The following is a 25,470-nucleotide window of genomic DNA, read 5'->3' on the forward strand; positions in this document are numbered from 1 at the left end:
GGATTTTATATTGAGGGATGAACCAAACCTTAATTATGACCATTTTTGATACAAGCTAATTAATATTTTTTGGTGAAATGCATACTTGTGCGGAAAGCAGGTGTATAAGTGAGAAACAGGAGATACCCACCACCAAAATTCACATAGAAGATTCTAGTCCAAATGCACCTATAATTGAACTGTCCTAAGCTATCCCCTGTTTACTTCAGCACTGCCTCCACCCAGGAACTTATCGCTTTGATCTGAAATAAATTGCACCTCAAATTGGTGGGCCATTTCAACAGCTTTCTTGGGACTGGCATGCACAAGACCAGGGTGAAAATGTACCCGCTTGCTCCTTGGTTTATATCATCTATTCACCTTGCATATTGGGAGCTGTGGAACACAAGTAGAGGTGGCATTATGTGGTACTTCCAGGATTCAAACTGCAGCACACAAGGATGATCTGCATGATGTTCATTAAGTTCTCCATTAAATGTCACCAATTTTGTGCCCTGCCCTGGACACCTCAGAATTTGTATCTTTTATCAGAAGATCAATAAATCTTAAGAAATAGTGAAGGTGTTTAAAAAATTGACATAACCCAGCTTTTCATATGCAGTGCAGATCCATCAATTTCCCAGTGCTGGATGTTTGATGTCTTTAATGAGGCACCAAAAACCTGACATGTGCATTAGTTTTCAACAGAGGTAGAGTCTCTGTGTAATAATGTTTGGAAAGCAAACATTGGGTTAATATGTGGTTAAAAACTTTGCAATACAGAAAATGTTCTTCCTTGCAAGATGGCTATCCTGAGAAAGTGAAGTGTACTTTTGGTTTTAGAATCCATGCAGACATCGTTTGTAAGTGATTATTAAGATTTTACAGATACTTCAGGAATGCTTTTAACTTGTGGGTTGGCTAGTCCAGTGTGTGCCAAATGTTTTTATAAGTAGTTTTCTGTGCATTTTTACTTCCCTCTTTCTCCCACTGTTTTATTTTAAGTGACCAAAATTCTTCCAAATTGCAACTTCAGCTATTTTTGTAAAAACAGGTATTGTGGTATTGGTACACTGAAAGGATGTTCACATTAAAGGAATGCAGGGTTTGCGTGATAGCGTGTAATTCTGTGGGTTGAGAGTCTAACAGTAATTTTGCCTTTTGGTTTTGTAACATTGTTCATTTTGTGTGTGTGTGTAGGGAATGGATTACAGGCAGACTTACCACTGCTCACTGCCTTTACACAGTGAGGAAGATGGGAGGGTTTGCTGTGGTGACCATATCTAGCAAATCATGCTAGCCAAAGCCAGCATTACTGTAGGCCTTGGGCATGCAGTGATTAGTGGGATTTTTGGCTGTAGGTCCAGATTAGATCCTCAAGTCAAGACAAGATCTGCTCCTAACTCAAAGGAGAGCAATGGTGGCTGTACATTGACTTTATACTCCCCTAATCGTGAGGCAGTTTGACACTCTATTCACATTAAAGTGGCTTTAGGTTTTCCTTAATTTGTGCCCATCTGCAGTATTCAATGAGGATTACCAAATCAGATGGGCACACAAGCCACATCCCTGATAGCATCCCCAACACACCCCTGTGTTGGGATTATCAGAAAGAGTGCAGAGCTAGCTATACTGGTCATGGACCATCAGGGGAATCCTTGCACAGCTGGTTAAATCAACTTTGTTATTGTTTTATGCTGGTGACAAGTGCAAAGCAGCCTGCAGCAGGTATCAACATCTGGCCCCATTTTTTTCATTGTTTAAATCTTCTTTCTTATTGAATAAACCAATTTTTCATTGTTGGCACCTTGTGAGTCCTCAGAAATCCATTTGGGTACTACTGGGAACTTTTCTATTGCCACAGTCATATGTCACATAAAATTGCATAAGAAAAAAAAAACAGGTAGAAATGCCTGTCTGTAGGAAGTACCTTAGAATCATCTTCAGGATCATTACACATATTGAATCTATTTCCCCATGTTAAGTATCCTCACACCTTGTCAACTGTCTAAAATGGGCCATCTTGATTATCACTACAGAAGTTCTTTTTTCTCCTGCTGATAATAGCTCATCTTAATTAATTAGCCTCTTACAATTGGTATGGCTACTTCCACTTTTCCGTGTTCTCGGTATGTATGCATATCTTCTTACTATGTTCCATTCTATGCATCTGATGAAGTGGGCTGTAGCCCATGAAAGCTTATACTCAAATAAATTTGTTTAGTCTTTAAGGTGCCACAAGTACTCCTGTTCTATCTTCAGGAAGGATATTCAAGAGTATTCTTAGATCTGATGGATAAGTTTCATCCTGTCCTCTTAAAAAAAAGCCCCATGTAAAAGCTAGGTATTATTATTATTTACTATTTGTTGTATACATTCTCAGTATTTTTGTAGATTCACACACTTCCATTGTACATTTCCAGGCAGCAGTTTCTGTATTGTATATCCAAGGTTTGTTTATTTCTAATGTGTTTCAGGAGGATTTTTTAAATATCATGAATCAAGAAATAACACTGTACTTTAAAATGTATATTTATTGCTATATTTTGTTTTGATCCATAAAAATCTTATGATTTTCCACTGATCTGGATATCCAAAGATGGGTTTCCATTGCACATTTTTGTGATTCTGTTTCATCAATAGATGCATATCATCATTCCAGGCTGAACCAGTGACCTATGCTTGCAGGCGGGCATGGTGTTTCAGGTGAACCCTTACTTGATTTTTCCCTCACCCAGCATTATCAACATGCCCAGATAGACCTCTTCATGCTAAATAGCACCACTTTTTGGAGGGCCTCATTTATTAACAGAATAGTCAATGTAGAAATCAACAAAACTTTCATTCCAACATCTTAGCTGGATGAGCAGGTTGTTCTTGGTCCATCTTGAGTTTTGTGCTCTCATCTTTCCAGGCTCTTCCTCATGTGTTCTCTGTTCCAGTATTTGTCCCAGAATAAGATCCTTCTCTGGAGTGAAGGAGCTTTATCTGCTCTGACTCTTTTCATAGAATATCAGGGTTGGAAGGACCTCAGGAGGTCATATAGTCCAACCACCTGCTCAAAGCAGGACCAATCCCCAGACAGATTTTTACCCCAGTTTCTTAAATGGCCCCCTTAAGGATTGAACTCACAACCCTGGGTTTAGTAGGCTAATGCTCAAACCACTGAGCTATCCCTCTCCCCCACTCTGTTTCTTTCCAGAAACTACAGGTCATCCTTGCCAGGTGTGGCCTCCAGCCAGCATCAGGGAGACCCTTGGCTAATACAAGACCCTCTTGGATGCCTGCTGACTGCAGCCCTCTGTCTATGAAGCTTCCATCTCTAGGAGCACATCTTCCAGGGTTCCCATGCTGGTGGATTCCTCCGAGACCTCATACGCTTGGCTTCCTGCTCAGACCTCTGATTCAGACCTCTCTTGGAAGTTCTTCTCCAGAGGAGCTTTCTGTCTCTCCTCAAACTATGCTTATGTAATCTTTATTTGCAGTCTTCATAAGGTAGTCAGTCACAGGCAGACTGGCCTCTAACGCCCCACAAAGGGCAGCTGCCCAGAGACAGTGCCTTATAAGGATAGAGAGCAAATTTACTTATACACCTCTACCCCGATAAAATGCTGTTCTTGAGAGCCAAAAAATCTTACCATGTTATAGATGAAACCGCATTATATCGAACTTGCTATGATCCACCAGAGTGCGCAGCCCTGCCCCTCCTGGAGCTCTGCTTTACCGCGTTATATCCAAATTCATGTTATATCGGGTCGTGTTATATCGGGGTAGAGGAGTATCAGGTGCATTTACACTAAAGTAGTCTATTACCTTAGTTAAAAGTGATGTGTTCAGCGCTTCAGGAATACAAATGATTAAATGTCGTATTTGTAAGTATTGATCAGAAAATAATTTTCCCTATGGAAAATTTCAACAAAAGTTACTATTTTTTGCCAAAACGGCTGACAACTAAACATCTACAGTTTTATGATAAATTTTTTTTTAAAAAATTAAGGAAAAAAGTTAAGCAAAAACTTTCCACAAACTACTAGTTAGAGACAAATGCAAATTTTAATTTTCGGGGGGAGATTTCAAAGGAAAGCTTTCAGCCTAGTCTAATATTTATAAAACAGCTGATCAGGAAGAAAAAATCAGATCCTGAGTTACTGAAAAGATTAATTTTAAATAGAATTATTTCTATCAGCTATAAAATTAATCCTTCCTACCTTCCATTTCTTTTATATATACAAAATTCCTTTGGGATTATGGGCAAGGCACTCTAAGCCAAACTTTTCACTGGTGGTCACTAATAAACTGAGTTAAAAGAACATTATTAAGGTTGCAACATCAAGCCATGCAGAAGTTAGGAAATAGGAGAATTAAGGTACATGTGCAAACTTAATTTGATCATTGTGTGTATAGTTTATGATACAGTCTTTAATTACATGATCATGTACTCTTTGTCCCCGCCACAGGACTTCTGCCTCATTCAGAGCTATATTTCAGTGTGTGCCCCTAAATCTTATTTACTGTACGTTATTCAAAGTCTGCTCTGAAGACAGAATTAGTAATTTCCTCATGGGCTTTTCAGTGACACTCATCACTGTAGTATCTGAGGGTCTCCCAAACATTAATGAAATTATTTTCACAACACCCCTGTGAAGTGAGGGTGGTGGTATCCCCACTTTACTGATGAGAAAGTGAGGTATAGAGAGATGAAGGTCAAAAATATCATCCACTAATTTTAGATGCCCAACTTGAGATGTTTAGGACCTGATTTTTCATATAGCACTTTGTATGTTTAAAGCACAGCTCACATTGACTTCAGTTGCAGCTGTGAGTGCTCAGCACTTCTGCAAATCGGATATCAGGATATCAAGTTAGGCACTCAGAAAATAAAGAATTAGTGACAATCAGTGAAAAGTTTGGCTTAAAGTGCCTTGCCCATAATCACAAAGGAATTCTGTGCAAAAGCAAGAATAGAATCCACTTCCCCAGGGCAGCATTCAACTGACTTAATCATGAGATCATCCTCTCTCTTCCTGCAAGCCGCTGCTTCATTCATTACAGACCTTCCAACTTCTGCATCAAATGAAGCAGGGTCTCCAAACAGCCTCTTTCACTACATGACCCTGATTCATCTCCAGAGCAGGTCCACTCCTTGCACTGAAAAAATAATTTGTGATCGTATAATTAAAGATTTTATTGCAATGCATATGCAAAAGCAGCCTTAATTCTGGCATTTCCTAACTTCTGAGTGCTTGACTTTGCAACCTTAATAACGTTTTTATCATATTTTTCTATGTAATTTCTTAGGTTTTTAACAAAACAAAACAACCTCCACCACCCCTGAAATTACATTATAGACTCATAGACTCTAGGACTGGAAGGGACCTTGAGAGGTCATTGAGTCCAGTCCCCTGCCCTCATGGCATGACCAAATACTGTCTAGACCATCCCTGATAGACATTTATCTAACCTACTCTTAAATATCTCCAGAGGTGGAGATTCCACAACCTCCCTAGACAATTTATTCCAGTGTTTAACTACCCTGACAGTTAGGAACTTTTTCCTAATGTCCAACCTAAATCTCCCTTGCTGCAATTTAAGCCCACTGCTTCTTGTTCTATCATTAGAGGCTAAGGTGAACAAGTTTTCTCCCTCCTCCTGATGACACCCTTTTAGATACCTGAAAACTGCTATCATGTCCCTCTCAGTCTTCTCTTTTCCAGACTAAATAAACCCAATTCTTTCAGCCTTCCTTCATAGATCATGTTCTCAAGACCTTTAATCATTCCTGTTGCTCTTCTCTGGACCCTCTCCAATTTCTCCACCTTTCTTGAAATGCGGTGCCCAGAACTGGACACAATACTCCAGTTGAGGCCTAACCAGTGCAGAGTAGAGTGGAAGAATGACTTCTCATGTCTTGTTTACAACACACCTGTTAATGCATCCCAGAATCACGTTTGCATATTGATGCTCACATAGTTGAAGCCTTGAAATCTACCACACAGACCTCTGCCACTTAAACTAACAGAGTAACTGGTAGCAGTAATAGGTTGTCATCTTCTATGTGGACCAGCACTAGAGAGTTTGCTTTGCCAGTGGATTTCACAAATATTTGCTGACAGCATCAGGAATAGTGAGACACAGAATCCTCCATTCCAGGCTCTGGAGGGAAGGGTTCTCCGAAATGGCTGAACCATTTTTGCTAGAATGTCAAATAAATAAATAAATAAATAGTCTAAGGCAGACACCCAACATGGGAAATTTCACCTTCAAATGACTAAAGTATGGCAAAGTTATAAGCACCCTAATTCTGGGTCTTATAGTGGAAAGTATCTGGCAACTTTAATAACAGATGGTGCAATGTGTTTGTGTGTGTAATTTTATTGCCACTGACTTGTAAATCATAATGTGAATATAACAAATAGAAACTACGTTGATTTAGTTTCTTATGGGTATTTAATTTATGTTTAGATAATAGAGAGTACATCTAAGCTTACATACCCGTTGCCAGCAGTGAGCTAATGCCCAGACCCATCAATTTAATTCCACACATTGGAATCCTGTTAAATCGATCTAATAATTTAATCTGTTTATGCTGCATGTTACAAGCGGCTTTAGCAAACAGCCATTTCTTTTTTTTCACATAACTATCAAAATCACCTGTCTTAAAAATTCTGTTTTGAAGTTTAAAATCTAAAAAAGTTGAAATCCCTGTGTTATAGTTTCAAAAAATCCACGCACACTTTCAAATACACATACATAATCTATTTATTTTAAACTGAGCATATTTTATCTCATTTAAGATATATTTACACCGCATCTGGGAACCTGCCTCCCACCCCTGGGCCCACACTAGTGGAGCTTGTGCTGGCATGCTAAAAATGGTGGTGTAGATGTTCTGGCTTGAGCTGTCAGCCTGGTGGGAGGACGATGACTTTAGAGCCTGAGCAGCAGCCCGAGCTGCAATATCAAATCAATTTCTACACAGCTATTTTCAGGCAAGCCCTTAGAGACAATAGATATAGAAGCTCCTGGTGTCATTCTAAAAACAACACTTTTCAATGTATAACTGCAGTTTAAGGGCCAAATTCTCACTTTTATACCTTAAGGGACAAATGCAGCCCCCTCACATCCACAGCTGCCCAGAGCCTCAGTGCATAGGAATTTGTATAGTTTCACTGCATGGGGCCAGGAACAAAGGCATGTATGGCTCCTCCACTCCCCAGATGCAGGGGTACAGCATAAGGGCCCCAAGTCTCTGCATTGCACCTCAGCTTAGGAAAGGATTTCTCACTCATGCATCTTCCCAGTGTCTTCCTGACCTTTTTCACTGGGTGTTTGGGTCTGAATTTTGGCTTAAGGGTTCTGCCTCGCACCACAAAGTCAATATAATGTCTGTAGGATTGCACATTAGAAGCAATAGTTATTAGATTGCAGGACACCTAAAAAAGAAAATGTAATTTGTATATTATTTTTCTTATTTGTGTTGTAGTAACACTTAGGGGCCCCAGTAAACCAAGAACACCTTTTGCTAGATGCTGTACAAATGCAGAACAGAAAGATGATCCATTCACAAAAAGTTTATAATCTAAGTGTAACACTAGATACACCAGGTGGATTCAGATGGACAGATGAGGAAAACTCTGTTTTGAAATCATGTTTATGTGATAGTGACATAAGCTTCACATATGACTGTGAAAGTCATAGATGTCTGGTTTTGTCCCCCAGAATAAAAAAGCAACTATGGCAACCCTAACATATTCTTGTCTTCAGAAATGTGCAGTCAATTCTATATGGTCAACTAATGTTTCAAATCCCTAACTTACTTGTTGGCCCTCCTACAGAGCAACCTTTTAAGTGGTCTAGCCCATTTTTCTTTAAATATTGAAAAAAATCATTCAAGTTGATGTTGATTATCTCAAATTTGACCCCAGAACATGTTTATGGCTTTGTTATAAACTCCTGACAATAGTCTGTGTTAATAGAAAAATTAGCCTTTATGGCAAACTTTTGGGTTTAGCCGCATGAATGGTGCCATGCTAACTAGGGATCAAGGTCTTTGCCAATTTCTTGTCCAATGATTCTCACCTGGGTGATGGGGCGGGGGGAGTTGATTCTTAGGAACATATACTATATATGCTCTTGTGTCCATTCTGATTTTAAACTTCATCAACGAGGCTCTGTTGGGAATGAAGAACACAATGCATAGGCTGGTAGCAAAATATGGCCATGTGTGAATGGAGTCCTTAACGAGTGTAGAAAAACTTCAGTCAATCTATAAATCCTTTTCATTCTTTTTGTTGTGCAGATGACCCCAAGTATTACAGTATGGGCTTTGGCATCCTAGTCTTAAATCCTGTTTTAAATCCCATTTCTCATAATATCACATTTCATTATGCATTTTGTAAAATCCTATAGCACATGATTTTGTTTAGTAAAAGGAACTGGGAGCAACAACACACAAAACTTTGACACAACAGACTTTCATGTTTGTTTTCTGGAATGTGATTTGCAGAGGAGATAGGGCCTGGATCCATAGAGATGTATACTCCTGAGAACTACTGGTGTGTTAAAATCACCTTTTTAATTTATCCTAGTGTAGCTGATTGGATCCAATGGAACAGAATTTTAAGCCTCAATAAGACACATTATGTAGTGGTTTTATTTCTAGAAGAGTCTCAGTAAATTGCATTGAAATGGTCTATTCACAGCATTATTTCACAGGAACAGATCAGATCCATTTTAACAGTGAATCTTGCAAATCTGATGTTGTGTGTCCAGTTAATCTCTGTCTATTACAACAAGTACAATCCTATCAAGAAATTTACTTCTTAACATCTATAAAGCCTTCACTTCCTGTGGTGCTGAACATATTGTCTTACATCGTGATATACCATTCAGTCCTATAGCATTGAAACAGTAGCACAGGAAACATGTCCATGCTCTACTAATAAAGAGGCTAATTTAATCTGATGACTGTCTTGCAAGCCTTTCTTGGACACTTCAGCCTTTTTTCTCTGCTATAGTACTGCTTGAAAGCATTGGCCAAAACAGTTTCAAGATACTCAGCTATCATGGAATGCATGTTTGCAGTGTTATTGTAGCCATGTTGGTCCCAGGGTATGAGGAAGACAAAGTGGGTGAGATAATCTCCTACTGGACCAACTTCTGTTGGTGAACGAGACAAGGTTTCTTCTCTGTGACACTTGAAAGCTTGTCTCTTTCACAACAGAAGTTGGTCCAATAAGAGAGATTATCTCACTCATTTTGTGTGTCTGATACAATACATGATCACTCCAGTTTAATACTGCAAGAGTGTGATAGCTGAGAGATTCACAAGTCAGGAAGATTGAAATAAGTCTTCATTAACTTTCTTCTGGAAGGTACATAATCAGTTGGGTTCAAGTCTATTTGAATCCAGAGGTAAAGAAAGGACTTAAGGCTTGAGGGGATGACTACCCTGCAGCTGGGAAGTATGACTCTCAGCCTGTATAGATGGACTCATGCTACCCCAAGCCGCCACCAGTGGCGTAACAGCCACACTGCTATTTTAGCACACTAGCTCGAGCAGCATATTGCACCATGGGTAGTCATTCACATCACACCTGTGAAAAGTGGGTGTTAAAGCTAACAATCTTAATTCTTAGCATTTTGTATCTGATTTGCACAAACAAGGTGTGAGGCAGTGAAAAATCAGGTCCAATTTGAGTTTTGCCTGAGTTAAAAACTATAGGATTTGATCCTATGTGTGCACATTAATGGGCAAGAGTCCTGTAGGCAACTATGTATTTCTTTTTCTACATAAAGCATTGATTCATAGCAGTGATGCTAGAGGTATTTTGGTGACTCCAAAAATACTGGACTGATACCCAGTTACCAGTTGCACCTTAGCAAAGATTTCTTCTGTAAATTTCACTGCTGCTAGGATATAGACACAGAAAGATAGAGATAGTAATTTTTAATAGACCCTAGAAAATATATCAGGTGTTTTTGGTTTTTTTAAGTCATACAGTTCAGGCACTGAGCTGTTAATCTAGCCTACTCATCTGTACCCTGTGTGTTCCCAGAATCCATTGCAGTCATTAAACCTGAGAATAGTTCTAGACGTCTATCCTTTTAAAAAGTCACTTAATGTCAAAACTGTCTATTTAAAATGTGCTAACCTAATGCTTGGCAGCCTTACACTGTACACTTTGAAATAATTAAGCTTGTATCCTGTTAGTAGTAGTTAAAAAGTGTAGGAAGTCAATACAGCAGTTTAAATAAACCAGTCATTGTGTCAACTAAATGCAAGTCTAAATTTTGTTAATAAAATAAATCAAATTCAGATGCAGCATCCAAACCCATAGAGGTAATAGTCCCCAGACAAAACATTTTAAATTTGCACAGTGCAGTGTATTGTGCACTTTCCATTAAATTCACTAAGCTATCCAAGTATTTAGGAACAGGAAGTGGGAGTCCTAAGGAAAGACACGGCACTTTCTCTCTAATTAGTTCTTAAGGATTAAACTGTTGCTTTTGTGAAAAGTAGTAAAAGGAAAATGACATACAGTGTGTGTGTATTCCTGAATACTGTATGCATCATGGGGTCTTCAATAGATGTACAATTTTATAGCTCATTAAAGTTTCACAATAGAGGCCAAAAAAAGATTAAATGGTATTTAAAGGACCTGGTTAAAGAAAATATTTTGTTAAATATTATAGTAAAATAGAATATTTTATTTTTCATATCTTTTAAAGTAAATGTAGCACTCCTGAAAGATGTCAAAATATAGAGAGAATGAAATTCAGCTTTCATAGTATTGATATATCACTGGCTGCAGCCTTTTCCGTACTGCTCACCTATTTCTCAGTTGTGATTAAGCGATAAGAGTGGGTGGGAATGTAATTTTACCTCCATGACCATGCAGGAGTGTTTCTCCCTGCTATGAATACCACCCAGGGTGATGATTGGGCCTGTGTTTGTACACATCTGTCCTCCTGGAACTGGACTGAGATTTATTGAGAGCCATCAGATTTTAATGTTGATTCTAGGGCAGTTTACTCTCTCCACTAAATAACTCTAGGATCTACAAAATGACTTTTGATCAGCCAAACAATGTGCTGGAATGTTTGCACAAGAACACGCTATTAGGAATGAATCATTTATACTGTAATTACATGGCACCAAGGCATTCTGTCACAGCTGTACAAACTACTTACTCTTTCACTCTGGGAGGTGCACTCTCCTTCTCTTTTAAAAGAATGGTGTCCAGTTAACTTAATGTTTCAAGCCAATGCAGAATTAGAACTAACAAATGTTTCCTTTGTTTTTTCAATCCATACAGTGTGAAGGGAGCTGATGCTGGCAACGTGATCAGAGTGTTTGTACCAGATATTGGGATGTTCATTGCTAGCTTGACCATATGGCTTGTCTGCAGAAACGTTGTGCTGAAGCCAGTGACAGAGGATGCAGCACAGTACAACACACAATTTGAAAATGAAGAAATGGTATTAGATGCACATTTATACCTGTATAATGTTTATTATTATTATTTTATTATTTATTAAGTATTTGTATTACAGTACAATAGTACCTAGGAGCTGTAGTCATGAATCCCATTGTGCTTACTATCCTTAATCCCATATCAAACCCTTTCACACACTGAATTGTATCTTATTCTGTGAGCAATCTCACTGATTTTATTTTACTGCCCAGCATGGAGTAAACCCTCTTCAGCATGAGGAAGAGTATCAGAATTTGGTGCTTAATCACCAAGAATCTCTCATGTGGTGTGTTTAACTTAATTCAGGAGTGATGGGGTAAAATCTGACCTTAACAACATCTGATTATGAAAAATCTCAATTTTATCAGATCTTTTATATGTAAATTTTATTTCAGAAGGTAGATGTTATCTTTGTTTTTTACACCACTTACATCATGTAATTCCATGTCCTGAAAACAGAAAGAGCACTGAGAGTACATGGGAATTGTTCTGTGTAAATGACTATCTGCCAATACACAGAACAAAAAGACAGTCCCCCACGGGTGAAAGTAACTTAAAGGACTTACCAGTACACTGGAGTCCTGAGCGGGGGCATGGCCTCAACTGGAAGAGGTGGGGCCTTTCAGGATTTAAAGTCTCTGGGGTTCTGGCTGTGGCTGGGAGCCCCAGGGCCTTTAAATCACCCCAGAGCTACTAGCTGCAGAAGTGGCTGGGAGCTCCGGGACTCAGGGGTGAATTAAAGGGCCTGGGGCTCCAGGTGGCTCTGGTGGCGCTTTAAAGGGCCCAGGGCTCCCCACAGCAGCTGGAGTCCTGGGCCATTTAAATCACCACTGCGGGAGCTGGTCCAGTCCAGCACGGCATACTGGCTCTTGCTGGTATGCCATACCGAACCGTACTGGCTTACTTTCACCTCTGCAGTCCCCATTCCAAAGAGTTTATAATATAATATAATATAATATAATATAATATAATATAATATAATATAATATAATATAATATAATATAATAGGACAAGAGTAAGAGACAACATATGGAGACAGACAGATGGGGAATATAAGGAAATAACTAGAAAGTATTTGTCAGTGGGACTTCTAGTTAATACTGTGTTTTGTCTGAGCTAAATTTGGAAAATATCTCAAAAGTGTATTTAAAAGTGACCTTGGTTTCAGAAAACAAAAACAAATGTTCTTAGGGAGAAAAACATACCAAAATCATTATCCTAAGGAAGCAAAATGGAAAATTAAAAATTAAATAATTAGAGATTGACCAAAGATGCAAACATTGCATTAGGGTCTGAATTATTCAGATGTTCCGGGTCTTCAGATCCAGGGTTTTGATTCAGCCCATTATGGTGACAAACCAGCCAGACATTTGGATCTGTTTCTTTTCCAAAGTTTGAGGGTACTCAGAACTGGGGGGTTTGTTCAGAGTCACTACTAGGTATTTTGCAAAATTGCTTGAGATTGCAACTTTTGTCTATATTTCCCAAAGCCTAATATCCACGACTAGCAGCATATGAAAGGGAAGATACCTCATGCACCATGCTTTTTGGAAAGAGATGGTTAAATCTGTGAATAATTTTGTTGCCTTTGCCTACTTTGGGTACATAGTGGTGTCATGGGAGCAAAGGGTGGCAGAAAAGATTAAAGTAGAAAATTCCCCTAAAACTAGAGAAACAAATTGACAACAAAAAAAGAAGTCCATTTGGCTCAAACCACATAATGGTGTCTCATGTAAATCCCAAAGTGATTTTTTAAGGACAAAATGTCAAGCTGGTTTAAATGCTTTGAATCTCATTTTTCTATCCTTTTCTTGGTTAAAGTGAGAGCCCTAACATCACTTTAATTTTGTTTTTCTTATAAGGTTATTGTAAAGATATTTTTCAGGCTTATTACAACTCAGTAATTTCATATAGAAGAGGCACTTAGAGGTGATCTACCTTGTTGTGGGCTAAAGGCTAGGGATCAGCCACACATTCTGGTGCAGTTCTGGAGAGGAAGAAAATGAAACGGCTCTCATATGTCACATTTGCATTGCCTGTATTTTGGGGCCAGCAGATGCCGGTCCAGTTCCTGGTACACGTTAGATCAGCTACTTTAGACCCACTGCCTGTGGTTCTCATGGGCTGTTCTGGCAGCCAGGGATCAACTGAAGATTGCAGCTCCTGGCCACATACACTTCCTCTGACTGTGCCCTGATATCTCAACCAGACTAGGCAGGCTCTTCTGAATACCCTGGAAGCTAGTTAAAATGACCTTTAAGGTTGTTTTTTGCTTGAGTGGTACAAAAAAGCCTTAGCAGAGGCTAAAATCTGCTGCTATATCTGCAATGGGAGATGTTCCAAGTGGTGTGAAGAGTGGTACCATGAACATGACTGATAAGCAAGCTGTGTTCTGCCCGTCTCTCTTAAAATAAAGTTATATGTTACTGAAGCAGGCCCTGGCCGACATCTTTAAAGTTATCCATCTTCTGTCCAAGCATAAAATACAAGAAATCTAATACAGAAGCAAACTGGAAGAAGAAAAGGGCACATTCAGGTTCATCTGTATCTGAATGGTGGTTTTACAAGACTCTGATTTGATGTCTATTTTTGATTAAGGCTAGAGATGAGCCCCAGCCTGGAGTCTGGGTGAACAGGAGGTGATCCAGAGGTAGAGGGTGTGGAAGGGCATATGAAGCTGAGCTATAGCATGCAGAGAAGGTTACATGGTAACTAGTAAATACTGATTAAATAGAACAGAATGAGGTTTTAAATGGGATCTTTCATACATGGACTACCTCAAGGCAATCTTCCAACCAATTAGATATTAGGATTTTCTTTAAACGGGGAGAGAGAGAGAGAGAGAGAGAGAGAGAGAGAACGAACTTATTTGGCTACATTTTTGTCATTACAGCAAAACTCAGCCAAAATATTATAGATTATTTACATATTATTACAAAGCACAGTGGCTATGTTTTTATGTCAAAAAATTAGCCATATAAGTATTTTAAGGTGGGAGGAAAATAGTACATCAATACTTTACACAGGACTGATTACTTTTCACCATCAACTCATTTACAGCAGAATAACCTATATATTCTTAAAGTGAAGTAAAAATTAGTGAATGATAAGTTAAACATTTTTTAAAACTATATCAACTTCAGCTGTCTGTAGGCGTTCTGCACATAACATCCTGTAGTCATGTTTGCTACTTAGAAAGACTGTTCATAAAATGCTGCAGAAGCAGCTAAAAATATCGGGAGTCTGTACATCACTGTGCTGGCTACAGGGAGTCTGATGCATATATGGAATGTATCACTGAGTTTCTGAGTTTGTGGGGATTTTGAAGGATTCATAATTTTTTGCACATTGGCCCCATTTGTATTGATTTTAATTGATATTTTGGATTTATACTTTGGATGAGTATGTTGAAACAGGAATCCTAAATAAATAAACACACCAGTTCTTCAGCACTGCACTGGCTTACAGACTGCCATGTTTTAGGAAGCACACTGGACTGGGTCTTTCATTGGCTTAAATTGTTGTATTTCACCCTTCAAATAAAAGCATCTGAAAAAGTGATAAGTAGCACAGTGCCACAAAGTGAACAGGTTGGGGATTTATTGTATCAGCAAGTGGAGCAAATTCCAGAGTTGAGGAACTTCTGCCAGGAGTCCCTGCCACCCATCTCCAGACATAAAATTAAGGATCCATTGGCTGATGTCCCCAGCTACACAGTGCCTGAAGAGATAGAAAGCCTTTTAGAGTACTAGGTTCCAAGCCATAGAGGACTTTATAAATCAAAAAGTCTTGAACTGCATCCAGAAGCAAATAGTATGCCCTGCAGCTTTACCTATTTAGAGCAGGCAGTCATTTACGTAGAACAGTTCTCATGTACTCTCAGTGCTCTCTCTGTTTTCAGGGCATGAAATTACATGATGATAAGCAGTGTAAAAAACAAAGATAACACATCTACTCTTTGAAATAAAATGTACATATAAAAAGATTTGATAAAATTATGATATTTTTCATAATCAGATGTTAAGGTCACACTTCATCCCATCACTCCTGAATTAAGTTAAACACATCAGATTCTTAGGGTAGTTAAGCACCCAATTCTGATTAGTGGTTTATTCCACAGGCAGTAAATCTGTAAAATAAAATCAGCGAGACTGCTCACAGAGTAAGACACAATTCATTGCATGAAAGGGTATTGATATCCAACCCTAAGGGATTAAGGATAGTAAGGATCAATGAAAATATGGAAATCCTGATTCATAATAGAGCATCTGACTTTCAGAGAAACAGACCTGCACCAGAACAAAAAAAGTATACAGTATTGTGAAACGCTGGAAAGGAGATGGGAGGCACTCAATTATTTGTAAGTAATGCTGCATAGAGTGTGGTTTTAATTAGCCGTGAGTCATGAAGTAGAAAGGTTTGCCAGATACCAGGCTGCAGTCCAACTCATTACCACCCTTGAATGGTTGCACACTTGGAGCAAATGTGTCTGCAGGCCTTTTTTTAATTAGGACTCAGAAAATCTAAAGCAGGTGAATTCAACTGGAGAAAGGCCCAGACTGCAAACTCAGAGAAGCACAATGCCAGTCAAAAAGTTTAAAGTGCAGAGGGATGGGGGTAGAAAAAAAAAGAGAAATGTTAACTTCCCAGCTGTGTCTGAAAGTATAACAGTGACTGAAGCAGATGGTGATTTTATGTGCCAACATGCAGAGACAGTATATACAGTTTAATAGGCATTGGGGAAAAAAAGTTGTTTTTCTTGAGACTGTGGAAGACTATGCCAGTCAGCATGTATTTATGGAAAATAGATCTTGTCAAACTAACTTGATAACTGTTTTGGTTTTGGATGAGATGACAAGTTTGGCTGATAACTGTAATATTGTTGATATAATATACATAGTAAGTCATTTGGCTTAGTAACATGACATTTTGATTACAAAATCTAGAATAATACAAAAGTAACATGGCACACACTAAAGAACTAAAAGCTAGCTAACTGACAGGTCTCAAAATTGAATTGTAAATGGGGGATCATCATCAAGTAGGTGTGTTTCTAGAGGGTCCCACAGAGATCAGTTCATGGCCTTATGATATTGAATATTTTTATCAATATCTGGAAGAAAACATAAAATGGTTACTGATAATAGGGCTTTAGAGCAAAGCGTGGAGCATGGAGCAGCTCCGGAGCAGTGGAGCTGCAGATTTTTGCCTGGAGCTGGAGCGGAGCCGGAGCACAGCTCCAAAGGCCTCACTGATAAAGTATGCAGATGACCCAAAGATTTGGGGGGTGGTGAATAATGAAGAGGACAGGTCACTGACTGTGCTAAACTGGGTGGAAGCAAACAATATATGTTTTATTACCGTCAAATGTAAGGTCTTGCATCTAAGAACAAGGAATAAAAACCATAGTTACAGACCTGGGAAAAGGTGACTCTGAATACAGACTTGAAGGTCATGGTCGATGATCAGCTGAACATGGGCTCTCAGTGCACCACCACAGTCAAAAGGGCTAATGCAATCTTTGGCTGTATAAACAGAGGACTCTTGAGTAGGAGTAGGGAGGTTATAATACTTCTGTGCGTGGCACTGGTGTGACCACTGCTGAAATACTGTGTCCAGTTCTGGTGCCCACAGTTGAAGAAGGATGTTGATAAATTGAAGAGGGTTCAGAGAAGAGCCGCAAAAATGATTAAAGAATTGGAAAACACACCTTACAGTGATAGATTCAAGTAGTTCAACATAAGAATGGCCATACTGGGTCAGACCAATGATCCGGCTAGCCCAGTATCTTGTCCTCTAATAGTGGCCAGTGCCAGATGCTTCAGAAGGAATGAATAGAAAACAGGGCAATTTGAGTTCAGTATTCAATCTATTTGGCTTAACAAAGAGAAGGTTAAGTGGATGACTTGATTGCAGTGTGTAAAATACTGACATGGGAAATAAAAATTTGATAATGGGCTCTTCAGCCTGGAAGACAAAGGTATAAAACAGTCCAGTGCCTGGAAGTGGAAGCTAGACAAATTCTGACAGGAAATAAAAAACATTTTTTTAACAGTGAGGGTAATTAATCATTGGAACAATTTACCAAGGGTTGTCGTGGATTCTCCGTCATTGGAAATTTTAAAATAAAGATTGGGTGTTTTTCTAAAGGATATGCTCTAGTTCAAACAAGAATTAATTCAGAGAAGTCCGGTGACTTGTGTTTATACAGGAGGCCAGAATAGATGAACACTTTGGTGCTTTCTGGCCTTATAATCTCTGAATCTATGGATTGTCTAGTATTGTAAGTGACTGAAAAAATCCCTGTAAAACTGTATAACTTAAACTTTACTAGATGTGGTGATCTTAACTGAAATGTACATTTTTAGTTTTGCTCTCACTGTACTTATCACCTTCCCCCTCAAACTTTATTCTTGTCCATGCTACTTAGAATCGTAAAAATCCCTGGTCTGTGCTTTAGGTCAAATATGAACTGGGTTTAGGCTCAGACTGTCTCTCAATTTGGAATCTCAGAAAGGTTTGATGAAAAGGTTCTTAAATAAAGAAAAGTTTAGAAAATGAAAGTCAGCAAGGAAGGATAGTCTTGTGGTCATGACACTGCAATGGATTCAGGACATCTGGGTCAATTCCCAGGTATGCCACAAATCTCTTTTGTGGCCTCAGGTCAGTCTTGTAATCTCTCTATACCTCAGTTACAATCTCTCAACTAATAATTCTTTTATATTATTTTATCAAGTCCCCTCTTATTTGTCTCCTAAGATAAAAAATCCATCTCTTGCCTTTCTGGGACCTTAGTCACTTTTGTTGCATATCTCTGAACCCCCTCGAAATCTGCAATAGCCTTTTGAGATTGGGGTGAACAGTATTAACACAATAATACAGATGAGACCACACACTGATTTATATAAAAGCAGCAAAGAGTCCTGTGGCACCTTATAGACTAACAGACGTTTTGGAGCATGAGCTTTTGTGGGTGAATACCCACTTCGTCGAACTTGTGGTTCTTGCATTTATCAGCACTGAATTTTGACTATGTTGTCCATCCACTTTGCTTGATTAGCTGTCTAGGACGTTCCTCAGTCCTCTCTGGTCATCAATAACCTAAATAATTTTGTGTCTTCAAATTTTGCTACCTCACTGCTCACCCATGCCCTGCCCTCCCGTTTCCTCCTCTCCCCACATCATTAATAAACAAGCAATATGGAAACTTGAAACATGCCACTGTCGTGAGTGATGTCTTAGCCCACAGGTGGTTAAGTTTGCCAGGTTCTCTCTCATTAACAAATGGTGTTTCAGCCTCTCCGGTCAACCTGCCATAACTCCATGTCTGTGATTTTCCCTTTTTCGCCTTTGGTTTATAATCCTCACAGTTTTTGAAGTCAAGATATAAGATTTTATTACCATATTAGACATGTAATCCTGTGTTGAGTTCATATGAAATTTGCTTAGGTGTATCTTGGGAAGTGAAATCTCTGTCCATTCCCTGTGCAAGAGCTGTTGAATACAATATTTAATTATGTGCTTTCCCCCATCCCACTCTAGAACTCCAGTTTTCTTTTCCAATTTCCTGTGTATTTAAAAAATTCTTTTAATCCTGCATAGATTTCAACCAATAATGCACAACTCATTTTTGCATACACTCTGGGGAGCATAGCTTTCTAAGTTAAGAGTTCTCCCCATAGGAGGCTGTTGATTGCCTTTGCCTACAGAGTTAGATCAAAAACCATTATCTTTCTGTCACAGCCTTCAGGTTCCCCTAGTTTTCAGTAATTTCCCACGTGTGAAACATTACTGTAATCTCCGGTTCATATTCTCCTTTCTCACTGGTGTAACTCCATGGACTTCAATGAAGTTACCCAGGATTTACATCAGTGGAAATGAGAGCAGAATAACGCTTGTTAGAATCACAAGTTCAGATCCTAGCTGGGTTGACTCAGTTCTTTCTGTTCTTTATTAACTTCAGTGATCTCATGAGGCTTTTAACTTGAATAGGAGTTTTCACACTTGTCCGTGGCTTGAAGTTTTGTCTACAGTGTGTTTATATCAAACTGAGGAACAGTATTTAATTCATTGTAAAGAGGGTTTCTAATACAGTTTAACTTTGAAAATCTCTTCTTCATTATCAGTATTAGGACTCAGTTTTAAAACATGGTATGAGTATGAGTTGATCCTGTCCACAGCGACCAGTTGAATTGTGTTATAAACAAATTAAAAATTCAATTTTGCCCACTATATGTAGTGTACTATGTGCTGATCAGTTGTTACTCTCCTTCCAAAAAAATTGGTGCATTTTTGAGATGCTATATTTATATTCTTAAAGTGTCTGGGATCTTTTTGGAAGTAAGGAGATGAGTATTTGAAAGATGATGATAATTGCTTAAGACATGTAAGAATCTCGTCTCACATTTATATTTTTGTGTATTACCATAATGTTTTAAGCTTGTTTTCATCAGCACTGTTACCTTATTCCTGTTATAACTGATTTTCAGGCTATATAGTAGAGTTGTAAACTCTTTGCAAGAACTAATCAATCTACAGTTTATCAGTACTCTGAGCTAAGTATTCAATGCTTCACATAACTTACTGCAGGTAAAATGTTTATCACTATACAGCGTTAACAAGGAGTATTTTGATATCAGGAAATGGCCAAATTCATAGAATGCTCTTAAAGATTGCAAGTCTAGTCTTGCAGACTCTTCCACATGAGTAGCCCCATATATCTCAATGGCATTATTTGTATGAGAAATGATTCATTACCTCAGTAGGGGTTTGCAGGGTGTGTCTTCAACAAATGATTTTACTTTTTTCCTCCTAGAGTGAAATCCTGGACCATTTAAATTCAGTGGCAGTTTTGCAGTTAATTTCAATAGGGCCAAGATTTCATCCCTAATTTCCTTGTAAATATTGAGGGTTAGATTGTGTCTGTTAGATGCAGGTCTGTTCTGGAGTCGTTGTGCTTGGGCATCATTCCAAGGGAGCTTTAAGGAGACATTGTGCATCAAGGAGCCTGCCAGCAGCTCCATCCTTTGATATGCTCTGTGACAGGCCAGTCCAGTAGGCAGTTGTGTCCAGTGGGAAATGCCATTCTCTGTCTTCCCTACCTCATTTTGCAGGAGAGAGCAATCCACAGTTTCTTTTGAGCAGTTATTCAATTATATTTCAATATAGGTGGCTAAATCCTGGATATAAAATACCATCCAATGTTACTGTTAAAAATCACCAAACAGAACAGCAAGAGAATTAAAAATACTTGGAAAGCTCATGACAAAAATCCCACACATAAACCACAATATGAAGAAAAAACATTCATATTGATTAACATGAATGATATTCTTATGATTTGTTTGGTTTGTGTTTATCTTTAACAGAGTGTCTCCGTTTGTGTTGAAGAGGGGTATAAAAATGATAAATGCCATATTTAATTCAGTATCAATATGTTTATTGCATCCTACTGTCGTCATGCATTGATTTAGGTTCCGGAATGAGCAAACATTAGAGTTGCTAATGCTGAGAGTGGACTTTGGGAGCGTTGTTCTTCCAGTCATAATTTGCTACTATATTTTTTTAAAAAGAACCCCGGTCACTTTCTGCTTAAGTAAAGGCCTGGTCTATCTCCCACTGAAGTCATTCAGAGGTGTTTAGGGGCCATAAGTGTCTGTGACACCTCAATAGCTCCTCCAGCTTACATCGTCAGAGGAAAGTTTGTCAGCAGAATATTGCATTGTCTTGCTTATTTTTTCTTTGGACATTTTTGGGTCATATCCTCTTCCTTCCAGTTCTCTCATTTTTTAAAGTAAATGGTTGGTAGCTGCTTAAACTTTTTTTTGCTTTTTGCATTGTGGACCTTTAGACTTATTACAGATGAGCTTAAAAATGTGACCTGCAAAATGTTATCACAAGTGACATTGAGAATTAAACAAAGAGGTTTGGGTAAAAAAGAAAAAATCGAATCAAAATACTGAGATACCATAAGCTATTCTCATAGTCCAGCTGGAACCAAGATATTGGAAGCAGAGATCTTGCATGCAAACCTGGTGGTGTAAGATTTCCAGACCAAACAGTTCAGATATAAACATTATTCAAACAGAAACTTTTTGAAGTAATCCAGTTACTAGTTACAATATCCACAATGATCTATATCAATTATACCTAACAGGGCTATACAGGCTTTGATTAAGTAATCCTCACAACACCCCTGTGAGGCAAGTGTGGAAGATAAATATTTTCCCTATTTTACAGGTAGAGAAACAGACACAAGAGGTGACAATGAAGTTGTAGTCTGAAAAATTTCACTATGAAAATGGCATTGTGGGGCTCTCCATATGTTGCTTTTTTATTTCCATATACAGTATGTGCATACAGGGGCGGCTCTAGGTATTTTGCTGCCCAAAGCATGGCAGGCAGGCTGCCTTCAGAGGCTTGCCTGCGGGAGGTCCCTGGTCCCACGGGACCAGCGGACCCTCCGCAGGCATGCCGCCGAAGGCAACCTGCTTGCTGCCATCGCAGCGATCGGCAGAGCACCCCTGGTGGCTTGCCGCCCCAGGCATGCGCTTGGCGTGCTGGTGCCTGGAGCCGCCCCTGTGTGCATATACCTTTTCTGCAAATGAAACCAGAGATCTCAGAGATAAGTTGGTTTAAAAAAAAACAAAAACAAAAAAAAGTGTCAGGAATCATATTAAAGGTTCTACCAGTCAAATTGTGCTCTCCACCACATTTAGGCAACTCCCGCCGTCTCTGTGTTATGCTCTCTCAGACACCTGAGGAAAACCATTATCTTCTTCGAGTGCTTGCTCATATCCATTCCAGTTAGGTGTGCACGCACCGCGTGCATGCTCGTCAGAGACTTTTTACCCTAGCAACACTCGGTGGGCCAGCAGGTCGCCGCCCCCTGGAGTGGCGCCGGTATGGCGCCTGATATATACCCCTGCTGGCCCGCCCGCTCCTCAGTTCCTTCTTACCGCCCGTGTCGGTCGTTGGAACTGTGGAGCACGCCTAGCCGTTCTCCACCTCCCTAGCGTTTAACTCTTCTGTAGTCTAGTGTATATAGTTTAGTTATTATAGTGTTAGTTGTAGTTATAAAGTTAAGTAAGTATAGTTGTAAATAGTTATACTGAGGATCGGGGTTTCGCCCCTTTTTCCTCCCCGCGGTGCCGGGGCCCATGCCCGGTTCACCCGGCTTTAAGCCTTGTGCGGCCTGTCATCGGCCGATGCCAACAGGAGACCCGCACGACTCCTGTCTGAGGTGCCTAGGCGAGTCCCACCTTGTGGACAAGTGCCGGATCTGCAAGGCGTTCAAGCCCCGAACTAAGAAGGAGCGGGACAGTCGCCTGAAGCAGATCCTGATGGAGGCAGCGCTGACTCCCCCACCGTCGGCACCGACTCCGGCACCGGGACCAACTGTCGCCTCCGCTCCGGACCGCCCGGCGCCGGCGAGGGCTCCAACTTCCCGCTCGGCACCGGCCCGGCACCCTAGCCGGCACCGCTCCCTCTCCCCGAGGAGCAAAAAGCACAGGGCTCCTGTGGTGCCTGCAACTGCACCACAGTCAGAGCGTGCCTCAAAATTTGACCGCCCGGCACCGTCATCTGCCGCGGCACCAAGCGTTGCCGCACCGTCGACTCTGGCCCCTCAGAGGCAGTTGAGTCCGGTGCCATTCAGCTCCCCGGTGAGGACAGGGGTCGAGCTCGTCGCGCCCTCCACGACGGAGACCTTCTCAGCGGCACGCGACATCATTGCATTGACAGAGCCCGAGCTGCCCCAACCCCCGGCACCGCCGGTGCGGGTTATACAATCGCTGGGCAAGCCCACCATGGTACGGCCGCATTCGCCAGGCACTACTGAGCAGCGGTCCCGATCTAAATCGAGGGACCACTCACAGCGTCGCCGCTCGAGATCTAGACGCCGCTCGCAGTCCCGGGACCGCTACCTGCGGCACCGGTCGTACTCGCGGCACCGTTCGAGATCCAGGTCGCCGTCGTACTACTCTCGGCACCGGTCTAGATCGCGGCACCGACGTTCATACCTCAGCTGATCCCGGCACGGCAGTGGCCGGCACCGGTCGACCTCCCAGCACCGAGCTGGTAGCAGGTCCCGGTCTAGATCACGGTACCGCCATGACTCCCTGTACCGTTCACCGGCACCGCGCAGCAACGTCGGGATGCGCAGAGGCCTGCCACAGTCATCGGCGGCTCCTCCCTGGCCTTCAAGGCACTCGTCTGCTTCATCCCATATGGACAGCGCCTCTTACGGGGGTTCAGATGTGCACGCCCGCACGGACCAGGGTCCACCTCAATGGTCCTTTTGGACGCCCTGGGCATACCACCAAGCCCAGGGCAAACCTTCGGAACAAGCTCGCTCCAACCCACCGGGGCGTCATGCACCAGAGGCCACAATCAGTCGGCCCCCCCCCCTCAGGTACGGAGGAAAACCCCACGGATACCATGGGGCAGCAGGATTCCCGCGAAACGGAGGCCCCTCTGGAGGAGGCTTCAGTGCAAGAACCACTTCTCCCTGGGGTGTCTTCGTCCTCGTCCCCGGATGAGGCAGTAGCGGGCACGTCTTCATCAGGGCCCCCGCCGATCGATCTCCGGGCACATCAGGACCTGTTGAGGCGAGTGGCCCAAAACATAAACCTTCCTGTAGAGGAAGTCCCGGAAGTAGAGGACCCGGTAGTAAGCATCCTCTCGGCGGAGGCACCGACCAGGGTAGCCCTCCCCTTCATTAAGTCGATCCAGGCAAAGGCGGACACCATCTGGCAGTCTCCGGCCTCCATTCCACCCACTGCCCGCAGCGTGGAAAGGAAGTATATGTACCATCCAAGGAGTATGAGTACCTCTACGTACACCCCGCTCCCTGCTCCTTGGTGGTACAGTCAGTCAATGACCGGGAACGCCACGGCCAACAGGCTCCTGCTCCAAAATCCAGGGAAGCCAGACACATGGACTTGCTGGGACGTAAAATTTATTCTGCTGGAGGCCTTCAGCTCCGTGTGGTGAACCAGCAGGCCCTCCTGAGCCGTTACAGCCACAACACCTGGGAGGCTGTCGGCAAATTTGCAGAGCTGCTCCCTCAGGACTCACGCCAGGAATTTTCATCTCTCCTGGAAGAGGGCAGGAGGGTCGCCAGAACCTCGCTACAGGTGTCCTTAGATGCCGCAGATTCAGCAGTGAGGACTCTGGCGTCGGGCGTAGCCATGCGCCGTATATCGTGGCTGCAGTCTTCCGGACTACCGCCGGAGCTGCAATACACGATCCAGGACCTGCCATTCGACCAGTAGGGCCTCTTCTCTGAAAAGACGGATCCCAGGCTACAGAGCCTAAAGGATTACCGGGTCATCATGCGTTCTCTGGGAATGCACACGCCCCAGACTCAGAGAAGGCCATTCCACCCCTACCATCAGCGCACTTTTCCCCCGCCTCGCCCCAGACAAGACTTCAACCGGAGGCGAGGCCGGCCAAATCGCAGACGACAGTCAGGTACTCAAAGGGGTAACACTTCCGGGTCCGAAAAGCCACCGCAGGGACCCAAGGCGAACTTTTGAAGGTGCGCCCGAGAGCAGCTTACCAATCCCCTCTCTGGATCCACTTCATTTCCTCAACTGCCTCCGCCACTTCCTACCGTCATGATCCCAGCTGACTTCGGATCGTTGGGTCCTGAGCACGGTGCAGTTTGGTTACCATCTTCAGTTTGTTTCTCCACCCCCCTCCCATCCTCCCTCCTCGTCCCTCTTCAGGGACCCCTCTCACGAGCAACTGATCGTCCAGGAGGTTCACAAGCTCCTGCTCATTGGAGCTATAGAGGAGGTGCCAAGGGAGCTAAGGGGCAAGGGGTTTTATTCCCGGTACTTCTTAATCCCCAAGTCAAAAGGGGGCCTTCGACCCATCCTGGACCTGCGAGGACTGAACAAATTCATCAAAAAGTTCAAGTTCCGCATGGTAACCTTAGGAACCATCATTCCCTCCTTGGATCCTGGAGCTTGGTACGCCGCTCTCGACATGAAGGACGCATACTTCCAC

General features: G+C 41.5%; 1 protein-coding gene across 1 annotated transcript in view; it reads left to right on the forward strand.

The window, feature by feature from the left end:
* PIEZO2 (piezo type mechanosensitive ion channel component 2) overlaps positions 1 to 25,470 on the forward strand; it is a 496,400-nt gene that overhangs the window by 263,337 nt on the left and 207,593 nt on the right. The window contains exon 5 of the mRNA XM_030549442.1: positions 11,298 to 11,460. Within this exon, the coding sequence (XP_030405302.1) occupies positions 11,298 to 11,460 (163 nt within the window). The remainder of the gene's footprint in view (positions 1 to 11,297; positions 11,461 to 25,470) is intronic.

Source organism: Gopherus evgoodei, chromosome 2 (genome assembly GCF_007399415.2).
Source record: "Gopherus evgoodei ecotype Sinaloan lineage chromosome 2, rGopEvg1_v1.p, whole genome shotgun sequence".
In the NCBI taxonomy this organism is placed as follows: domain Eukaryota; kingdom Metazoa; phylum Chordata; order Testudines; family Testudinidae; genus Gopherus; species Gopherus evgoodei.